This window comes from Glossina fuscipes, unplaced genomic scaffold, assembly GCF_014805625.2.
Source record: "Glossina fuscipes isolate IAEA_lab_2018 unplaced genomic scaffold, Yale_Gfus_2 1, whole genome shotgun sequence".
NCBI classification, from domain to species: domain Eukaryota; kingdom Metazoa; phylum Arthropoda; class Insecta; order Diptera; family Glossinidae; genus Glossina; species Glossina fuscipes.
In genome coordinates this window covers 43,747,251-43,758,991 of record NW_023998415.1, presented here as the reverse complement: position 1 = coordinate 43,758,991, position 11,741 = coordinate 43,747,251, and the positions used below count along the sequence as shown (strand labels likewise).

Below are 11,741 nucleotides of genomic sequence, written 5' to 3'. Positions count from 1 at the left end.
TTTTTTTTTTTTTTTTTTTGCTTGTTTTTGGCAGAAGCAAGCAATGAAGGAAAGTGTGACATAGATAATGTCTAATAATGTAAACATGATGTCATTTAATTACAATGAAATGCATTTTAATATTGAATGACGTTCAAAATTTAATAATATCGTCACGTAAATTTAATTGACCGTTCATTTAATTAAACAGAATTTTTAATTCATTTTTAAAGAAATATTTATATAGATTAAAAAAACAACTGTTCTAGATTTTTTTAATAAATATATATATTTTTTTTAAATAATTTATGCTTATGACGAATTTAAAATGAAAGATAAAATCGCTTAACTTAACTGTTAAACGAGTAGAATGAGAAAAAAGATGAAAGAAACGGAGAGAGGCAAATAGCTGAACACCAAGTCTCGTTTAGGCAGAACACCTTAAGTAAGGTAAAAAGTTTCATTTATGAAAAGTGAAAAAAAAAAAAAAAACGCAGCGTTCCATTAACCTGTTGAGATATAAAATAGACATTTTCTTTCTTTTTTTTTTTTCTTGACGAGCAGACTAGTAGTAGATTACAGTTACCGCTTGTTTGAACTAAAGCCGTAACTTACACGCTGAGTTTAAGTAAAAATAAATATCGCAGACAGAAGCGAAGTGAAAGCAAAATATCTTTCGTTTTCAAGCTTTTATTTATTTATTTATTTTTATTTATTTTTATTTATTTATTTATTTTTTTTTTTTTTCATAAAATAAAATCAGCAGCGACATCGGCATCAAAGCTCTATTGTTAAACTGTTAGCCTATCTAAATACTCATCTACTCAACCCATCCATCCGAAAACTTACACACATTTACATATCATACGAAAATATATAAAATTTTTTTATACTATAAGACATAACTATTGTTGTTATCTTTGTTGTTATTCTTCTTTTTCTTGTTCTTGTTCTTGTTCTTCTCCTTTTTTTGTCATTTACACAGGATATTGTGCCTATGGAACAAGTGAGTTCAATGGTTTCGAATGGCGGCGGTAGTGTAACGATGCAGCGTGACGATGATTACAGAATTCGTATAATGAAAAGTAAGTAGAAGGAGTGAAGAAAATAGAAGAAAAACAAGTGTGTCATCCTCTTAGCGATACAGGTAACGCACTTTTATTCAAGTGCGAAGCTTTTTATGTCTTTCAATCTTTTATTTTATTTTTTTTTTTTGTTGTTTTTGTTTTTTCACAAACACTTAGACGCGCCTTGATTTATTTTTACTTTTGTTTCCATAACGAAGTGTACACTATAAAATGCAAGAATATTAAACTGATCTACGAGTTCGTAACTGAACATTGAAAGTCACGATGCGAAAGTTTTAATCAACTCCACTTATATTAATCGATTTTCAAAAATATCGCATTTCGAATAATCTCGTCTAGAGTAGCGACTAGGTAAGCGAAGACATGTTCACTATCAACAGCAAAACGTCTGCATTTGTTCAAAACCATTTGATTACGTAATGTCTTTAGATTTGATTGTCATCGTCCATCTTCGATGCGAAATAATATACGATCGCACAATATCCGATATATGTATTCTATTCTAGAGGTAAAACAAAGACACGATGACTTCAATATTGTCAAATAAACTCAAGCTTCTTATGATCTAGGTCCTCCATTGGTTGCATATTAAACTTATTTGATTTTTAATCCATTTATCCCCATCAAATTATCTTAAAACTAAAAACATTTTCGAGATTTACTTAAGTTTAATGACCTTGATTCTCCAATCATTCTTCAAAATATCATTATACTTATGATCTTTGATATTGTTTATCAATAAGGCTGATAATTAAGTCCATTTTTGGCTCTGTTCTACAATGACATTCAAATACTTCGATCCATTTACATTAGCCTTTGATAAGGTTAGTAAGTAAGTAAGTAAGTACGTAAGACTAGTATCACTCACTAAAAATGTACAATCTGAAGCATTTTTATGTACCATCTGTCAGTTAGTTCGTTTGATTTCGTCGCACTGAAAAACATATAAAAAAATTTATTTATCCTATTACTGTACTTTCATATAAATGATCAATTCCTTACAAAGTGATTGCATAGGAAAAGTGGGCATAATATGAAATATCGAATAAATCAATTTGCATCACTGGAAATATACATACATATATTATATACTAAAGACCAGAAATCCAAAAAATTCTTTTATTATTAATACATGATCGCCTTTTCATAATAATATCATATATTAAGTGAATATTTCTTTAGAGTTATTATTAAGCCAAACTAATTTTACTAACTAACTAATGTGTTCTCAATTTGGAAATTTTTCAAACGAATTTCCTCGATCATCAAAATCTGAACATGAATGCAATATTCTTCTATGAAATCTATATGTGATGTCTCCTAAAGCATTGCTAACTTTTTTCATTTGATTATCGATTTTATAAACAAAAAAAAATTTTATGATCCATGCGGAGAACTTTTTCCAGACAAATGATGTAAAAACGATCTTCAGTTATTACTCAATCTAGGATTAAAATAATTTCTCGAATTTTAAGAGACTTTTCGTAGCAGATAAGTCCCATTTGAAAGTCTTGAGAATTATAATCGATAATAAAGGGGCTAAAATTATTCACGATTCCTCTCTCACATTCCATCATTAAATTATTTCAGTTTAATGGTCGAAAATGCTGGATGCTCTCCTCGCGATACGTAAAATATTCTCGCGATTGGCAAATATTTTGCCCCTTTTTTTTTTTCTTCTTCTTCTTCTTCTTCTTCTTTTCCTGCACATTAATAAATCTTAATTTATAAGACGTATTAATAAAGGACCGCAACCGATACTAATACAAATTTAATGATGAATGATCCCCATATCGTAATGTCTGAATGTGTGGCATGGATGGCGGCGGCACTACAAAATTCTATTGCTATGTAAAATACTGATTATTATTATTATTGTTACAAGCACGCTAGGGCCGCCTTTTTACCCCTGTCTAATTATTACCAGAGAGCTTATTGATTGTTCGATTAATGCGTTAATAAGCACGCTATCCTGTTCATCCTGTAGGCTCCACGATTGATAAATAAATAGTTCTTAGTTTATGTGACGGTCCCTTGAAGCATTACGTACTGCTGGCAAAGGTGTTAACTTGGAGAATATTAAGTGCATGTTCAGCTATGCAAGTGTATGTTATGCTTTTGAACCAGTATATCATTGCTTACACTTACATGGTATGTTATCCACCTTTGCTCTTTCCTTTTGATTTATGAATACACGTTTTCCTCTTGTTTTTCCATAACTGCTTGTCTTTGCATTTAGAGAAAGCAAAACAAAAAAAAAAGAGGGGGCGGGGGGGGGAAGAAAAACACTCATGCTTGGAAGTTGTTGGGATGGAGGAGGGACAACAAGTGCTCGGGTATTAAGGGATTCGACTTAATTCGAATATAATTTTTTTCTTATTTTTATCTTCGCTTTACACAAAGGAATTATAAAAGTATGTAACTGTAACGGTAATGGTAGTAAATTATACACTATTCAACGACTGACTGAATGCGGAAGTTTTAATTTGTATTTGCACAGAATAGATGAAGCAAAACTTGCGAGCAAAACAAAATGTTCCTTTCATATTTGAGTTACAACTTTCAAACAATATATTGTGATATATATATATATATATATATATATATGTGTGCAAACAAAATTTCCGCGGTTTCTGATGATTGTGATTTGTTGTTCAAAGAAGAAGCCGCAGTAATTTATTACATTTTTTTTCTATCTTTTCCTCTTCCTTCTTATATATATTTTCGCTTCTCTTCTCTCCTTGCATCGTCTACATCATCTTCTGTATGTTGGCAACAATTGCAAATTTTACTGATGTTGCCGCGTCGGTACTACTTCCGCTGGCTTAATTTGATTTCATGTTCATCAAATCAAATATGTACTAACGAACGAACAAACGAACAAACGCAACCGCACAATGTGTCATATCCGTGCCTGATGTTACGTCATTGCAATGCTGTTCATCAACAATAACAACGTCAACAACAAAAACAATACCATCATCAACAACAACAACAACAATAACAATCACAATAATGCCGATAACAATGCAAAAAATAAACAACAACAACAACAAAAAAACCTGTTTGAATATTGGATTAAATTCCGTTGGCCCACTTCTTTCATGATGGCAGTGCGTGAGGGCGGTAAGTAACTGTGTACTCTAGATGTTTGTGTATTTGTGTGTGAAAATATCATTATTTTCACAATTCTCATCAAATTTGCACAATTTATTTATATGTATGTATGAATGTATTTTTAAATATATATATATATATATATATATATGTATGTATATATGTGCTTATAAAATCTCGTAATGTATGCTCTTTTCATTAAACTCATAGCTTTTATATGGAAGTGTGTGAATGAATAGGTTCGAGCGCTCGCTCGGTTTTTGTCGCATGCATGTGAATGTGGATTTATGCGTTTGTGTGCATATCTACATACAAAACAATTGTCATCAACAGAAACTGAGAGGAATTTTAATTGAAAACAAAAATTCATTTCATATTCTTTTTGTTATTCCTCTTCTCTATATTTTTTTATTTTATATGTATATGTATATATGTATATATGTATATATATGTATATATATATATTTTTTTTTTTTGTAATCATTTTCATGCATAATTTATGGATTTATTGTCAACTGAACTTGAAGGTTTTGAAAGCGATTTAACCAAAAACAAACAACAATAGGGCTACTATTGGTTATAATTCGATGAAAGCAATTTCTGAAAAATTATTATTCAGTAAAATTCACTTTACAAGTGACTTAGCAAACAAAATGGCATAAAAATGACAATTAATGGGATTTAATGCCATATAAACCTTGTTATTACAATCACTCACTACATATATATGAATATATAAAATGAGGTTTTATGACTAATGAATAAATTGTCTTCTAACTCTCCTCTTGGACGTGACTATTTTCCAAAATGATGGGTAATCTTTGATCGGTAGCTTTTGTGGCACAATTGTGTTAAAATATTTAAAAATTCAATGGAAGCAGATGGGCGTGCATTGAGAGATTATTTGTAATAGTACTAGTGATTATATAGCTGCAGATTGATTGTCTTTTCAATTATCGGCTAATAAAAGAATGCGCGAACATTTCTATAGCACATGTGATACAACGATATATAGTAAATTTATAGACTTGTATACAATACCAAGAATGGCATGACTATCGCAATTATTTGCTGAATTGATCGAGGCTTGTGTATCTATCTGCCTTTCTGTCTGTCAGTGTCTGACTTTTGAATTTAGCCTAAAGTTCAAAGTTTTCGAGATATTTTAATGAATTTTAACACATTGATGTTGTTTGGCCCGTGGACGAACACTCCCTCTCTATTTTATGCATCTGTTTCTAAGGAATCCTTTTCCATCTTTCATATTTCTCGATAAAAATTAGTGATAAATAATAGCATAGGACACTAAGTGAATGAGGAATATTTGCATGCGATTTTAATCTGTTTTTTTAGAGTAGCTTCTTACATATATATTCGTTTTATGACTCAAATTGCCATAAATCTTGTTCGCATGTTTACCTTTGCGAGGGTTATAATCACAGCCGCGTGCGGAGACAAATTTAAAATTTCTTCGGTACCAAGTCATATATGTTTCGCTCGGTTAATGACGGCGTGTAGACTTGGCGAGCCAACTTGCAAGAAATACGCCCCTTTAATTATGGACGACACTATGCAAAGTACTCGAATACTAATCCTAACTTTGTTTCACCTCTATACCCAAGGGGGGATTCTCAGGAAATCTACAAAATCTGACAGATAAACATGTACTTTTCGAGTAACAAAATCTTTCTAATATTCGAAGATTGGCTGGCTGTCCTATGTATGTCTTGAAAATACCTCAAGAACTTAATATCAATAAAATATTTGACTCTATTCAACCTGCTAAACTAACCATGTGTAGCCATGTCTGAATTCAAAAAAAAAAAAAAAAGATAAAAAAGTCGATATACTTAGTTGCTAGGGCTAATCCTACCTTTTAGTTCTACAATTTTTATTCCTATAATGAACAGATGTACAGTCAAACCGGTAAATAAGGACTGAATAAGCGCACAAAAACAGATTTAAGTGTACAGTGTTGAGTTTTGATTTATTTTCAAGACCGCTTTATATAGAAGAGTTCTTATGAGAATAATACCTAATGGGGCATGAAAATATTTTATGGCGGAGATAAGTGAAGAATTTTGTTAGTTAAAGTCGTGTAGGGTATAGATTTAATAGGCTCCATTGAGTGACTCATATATTTTAATCATTCTTCAAAGTGATATATGGAAAATCCATGATGAGAGATCTAAAATAGACGAATAGATACGAACATAAAAATTATGATTTCGAAGCTATATAGCTAACATTTTTAGTCCTTATCGAAGTCGTTATTGAAGGATAAATTTATTGCACTGCAAACGTCCGACGTTGGATATTAAATTTACATAAAATTTTTTATATAAGAGTTTCATAAAAATTTATAAAGAGTTAATTCACTGTAAATAATTAATATGATAACATTTCTGAGTGTCTACGAGGTGACTTAAGAAGACTTCTTCTTTATAACGGTAGCAGAAATGTTTTGTAAATGTTTTGCTTTTAAATACTTTCAAGCTGAAATGTGAATATTTCATGAACTCAACTCAAGCGATGGTCAATGGATTCTTTTCTACTTTTCCTCTTTTTTTTTATTGTATATGAATGAAACCAAATTAGAAGCGAAAGCATTAGCAAGAAAATTATATTCGCCTTACGGCAAATCAAGATACACATCATTTTAAGCAAATACATAAAAATTTGCTAAACTCTTTTCTCTTCGTTGAGATAATCAGGGATTCCCTCCCGTTCAGATGACAATAAACTTGCAGACCATAAGTCTCTGTGAAGGAAAGAACGTGAAAAAATCTTTCTATCTGGCATATGGTGGTTCATAGATGATCTATGCGCTTTAATCGCGATCATAAAGATCGTAAATGGCGACTATGTTAAATTAAATTATTCGAATTCTTCATTCCCGCTGAACTAACTAAAGAGAAATAGAACTATATTTCCCTTCGTTTTCATTCAAAAATCGTAATTTAACTATCAATCACATCACGCCGTATGATTTATACGTGTATGAAGAAATCCATTTAACGATAAAAGGAAAGCGTTGCGCCAAATTGCCAGCCAGTGCAATAAGCACACTATCACTTTTCAATCCAATAGCTTGGCGTCTATAGAGCTGATTGCCAGGCACGTTCACTAGAAGAGTGTCATTAAAATCAATAGATCGCCCCATTAAAACTTGTTGCTATGAAAAATCCCCTTTCACGTTAGAGCATGCTTTGCAGGTAGTAGATTACTTAAAAAAAAAAAAAAACGACATATATATATTTATATAATAAGGTTAATAAACAAATTTCTCTTTAATATTGATTACAATCATATCAAAATTTAGTTATAGGATCGCAAACAACACTATCGAAATTTATTGATAATGTGTGAAAAATTTCTCTCACACGCAAATATATATAGATATAGGGTTTATTTACTTTGCAATAAATCAGATTTTGCCGAATACATGGATAATACAGTTTGCAACGAAAATGTAACATTAATTCTAAAATGAGTTTAAAACAATTCAGTTCCGAATAACGCTGATTAAAGGAATCGCGTTTTATATGTTTTAGAAAAAATCTTTCATCATTTTGTTTTTTTCGCTTCACGTAGCCTCAAGCAGCGCTTGCATTATTTTTTAAAGCAAAAAAAGCTGAATACTGAAAAGCAATTCTTGATATTAAATTTTTCGCTTTCACGTTTAGTAGTAGTAGTAGTAGTAGTAGTAGTAGTAGTGTTTTATAATATTTATTTATTTATTTATGTTTTAAAATTATGTTCTTATCAAACAACAGCCAACTGTAGGCAAGCGTATGAGGTGTGGGAGATGATCACGAGGAATTTCTTATTACTGAAGATATTGTATGAAATAATTAATAACATCTGTAATAATATTATAATATATGGGTTAGACTGAAAACATTGCGAGAGGAAAATGAGAAAAATAACAAGAGCGATAATAGTTGCAGAATAATACAAAAGAAAAACAAAAGAAAATGAAACGAAACTCACTCTCAAGTCAAGTATTTTTTTTTCTATGGCCAGCCGCCCAGGGGATCAGAATGGGGTTACAGGAAGACAAAAGTAGAGAAAGGGAATAGTGCTTGTGCACCACAGTTACTAAGTTATTCCATACAATAAAATGTGAAACATAAGGCACGTAAATGCGATTAAACATCGATTCCAAAATGTAAGATCAATAGATTCCACTATCTATGCACAGTGTGGTAGTTGAAAAGTGCCAGAATCGATAGTCTCGCGGCATTGAGGACATCTTCTAATGATCTATTTTAGATGATTCGAATTGTCTACGCAATACCGAGTAAAAAATGTTGTTATAAAGATTTACATTCTTAACGGTTCTAAACGGTTCATGACATTTATCATATTTCAATGCTGAGACGTGAAAGACTTATCCGGAATGTGTCCGTTACAAAGGTATATCTGTAATTTTTATGCTGCAATATTCGGAAAAATCGTTGTGAACAAGTCATAGGTTCTTTTGTTCATCCGCCTAAGTAGTCGAGTAGCTAAGAACAGCAACTAACAAAGGCAGGCAGAGTTCACGGGTTCAAATCTCAAGTGGGGTAGAGAATTCGGGAGTGCTCAGGTGAGTACTCAGTCGATCAAGGCATAATATCTATCGATTCGGCACACACCCACTCGGCTGCAGCCATCGCCTTTCTAGCTCTTTCTCATTCCTTCTTGTTTCTGCTGAGTCGCCGTGTTACACCTTCTGTTATGTTGCCTACGAACAGAAGATAATAGTGCGACTTGAAGATTATAGAACGAACTTGCTCGACAACTATGTAATACAATAAATAGAGTCACGGTACCGGAGAAAAAGCAGAGAAAAAAGAAAAGAAAAAAAATTACGATTTATGAGGAAACTTCTAATGAATTTTGTAAAAACGCTTAACGATAGATACCTTGAGTAAGACTAGCGACAAAAGCTATTTGAAAATCTAACGGAATCACACCTTCGATTATATTATATAGTCTCTCAGGCACTTAGCTTGGCATGTTATGTCTAAATAAGGTATAAAACTTAATTACTCCTTGGGTGAAGCCGATAAGTAGTCCATAGGGTTAATCAAATGCACTTTGGCCACATTTCCCAAGAATTTACCGAAAGAACAAAGAACACTGATATGACAAGTTTGCTTTATGAGTCGGAATTAGGTTACCATTACGCCTAGTCCTTGGGTTAGTATTATTATATATTAAGGCAGGATTTTGTTACAATAAAGTTAAACAATCAATGCGTGACATAGACGTTTGTTTTATGAGACGGGGGTGTATGCTTGCTTCGGCTTAAGATGTTTTTCACTGTGTTTGTGATAACATTTATCAAGCAGCATTTAAACTGTCGTGTAATAATCTTTCTGATGTAAGGGTAAATGCAATAAAAGACAATTTTTCCTTATAAGCAAATGCTTTACGTTGTTTAAACGAACTTGTACAGGTGTTGATGATAGATCATCGTCCAAATATTATAAATGTGCAATCAAAAATGATTGATTATGTTCATGGAATATGACCGATTAAACCATTCCCTGCCACGAAGTGACTGCAATTGATCGGCGGACATATTTATGACTCTTAAGTAGGTAAGGAGTGAAAATCTCTCTCTTCTTCTTCTTTTTTTTTTTTTTTTCTTAAGTTCTAAATTTGCCTGGAAGTGAATGGCTTAAATTAGGCTGTAAATTAAGTTCTCTCACTAGAGATAAGATATTTACTGAGAAAATAAATCAGAACAATTTTAACGTTTTAGCCTATTTGGGCCTGTTTTTCGATCCGATCTGCATCCGCTATCCTTGAAATTGTTACAAAAGTTTCTGGCATAATCAAGAGTCGTATTCTGGCCATATATAAAACCAACTATTTTATTTCGTTAAAGTACTTCTCAAACATCCATTGAACGCTACAAATAAATTGCAGAAATTGAGATATGCACCTAAAATATATATTATCTCAATTTATTGCCAGAGAATAAGTTTTCAAAATAATAGTTATCTGCCCATAATTAAGCAAAAGCCGATTATTGTTTGATTGAAATTTAATTGAAAATTATATAAAAAGTCAGTAAAGCTGTCTATCTGACGACGTTAAAAATGACGGTTTTTTCAAGTTTCTTCTAACACATTGACCACCACGTCATTCGCATTCGGGTGACGGTAAAAATTCTCATCTGACTGCGTCATCCGAATTGGGCACTGTTCTAAATGCTGTTAATATGGAATAAAAAAAGTGAGTTTACAGCGCAAAAACATCAACTTGCGTGGCAGTCAAAGTGTTAAGATGGACGATATCGAAGATACCTTTTCATGTGAAATAACTTACTTACTTAGTTTAGTTACCATTGAGGCAACGAAATTGACAAGATTGACAAGTGTTCTGCATATGTATAGAAAGAGAAAGAGAAAGAGAGAGAGAGAGAGAGAGAGAAAAGAAACTTGAATGTCTAGTCTTTCCAGTGTATCAGTATAAGGAAAACTAATGGACTCTATATGCATAACGTTTGCCATTCCATCTACAAACTGTTATACCATGAAGAGCATAAATTAATTGCGAATGCGTTTCTTTTCGTGTGGTATTGCAATCTTAAAAATCATAAAAATTCATAAAGAAAGCAACAAACATTTATCACATTTCGTTGTAGATGATTTTCACACAAGTAACTCACTCACTTTAATGGATATATAAACTTGAGTAAACACATTCTCGCACAGTGAGTAAAAACGTTAAAGAGAGAAAGCAAAAATATATTATTACGTTTTTATTATCCCCCTACCAACAATAACGAAAGAAGAAGATTTTGCCATGTGACATAACCGTAATAAGAAATGAATAAACGACTTTCATATATATATATATATATATATTGTACACCCTAAGACGATTGCTAATCACAATAATATCTGATTTTTTCTATTATCTAAGAAATGCTATTACACAGATAAATAGATAGATAGATAAATAGATAGATATTCTTACTTATTTAACATGAAAGAGTAGATTATCATTTGAATTAGTTACAAAGCTCATCGAGTAAGAGACTTCGCACATTTATATCACAATTTTTTTAAAAGAAGAAGAATGAACACATGTTGTTGAAACAAGCAATTAATTCTCATCGTAATTTATTTTATTTATTTATTTATTTATTTATTTTTTTTGTTTTTTTTTTCTTTTTTCGTCTTTTGATTTTATCCAAGTCTCTAAGTTTACTAATAAAATACTCGTATATGGCTTAACTTAGATGCATATATATTTATAATTATAGGTGCGTGTGAAATGTACGTATACCGTGGTATATAAATTACCTCACTAGTTAATCTGACATGCATACAAATTGCAAAAGTGCCATTCATCTGCAAAACCCTTTCTTGCCACTTGTGTATTTATGTGTATTTTCTATACATAGCTACACATATGTTTGCATCCATATAAAAATGGTAAATGTGCTATAAATCTGTGAGAAGTGGGGAAAAAAAAAATAAAAAAAAAAAAAAATGTAATAAAAGAAATTCTCATATACACACACAAACACAAAAACTACATTTACAGAAGCCC

At 31.5% G+C, this 11,741-nt stretch overlaps 1 protein-coding gene across 2 annotated transcripts in view; it reads left to right on the top strand.

Annotated features, from left to right (window-relative positions):
* Positions 1–11,741, top strand: part of LOC119632684 (band 7 protein AGAP004871-like) — a 71,433-nt gene that overhangs the window by 8,472 nt on the left and 51,220 nt on the right. Inside the window, exons 3-4 of one of the 2 annotated variants that reach the window (XM_038025712.1) lie at positions 965–1,064; positions 4,182–4,193. In XM_038025712.1, coding sequence (XP_037881640.1) covers positions 965–1,064; positions 4,182–4,193 — 112 coding nt within the window. The remainder of the gene's footprint in view (positions 1–964; positions 1,065–4,181; positions 4,194–11,741) is intronic. The other variant, XM_038025713.1, reaches the window with a different exon arrangement.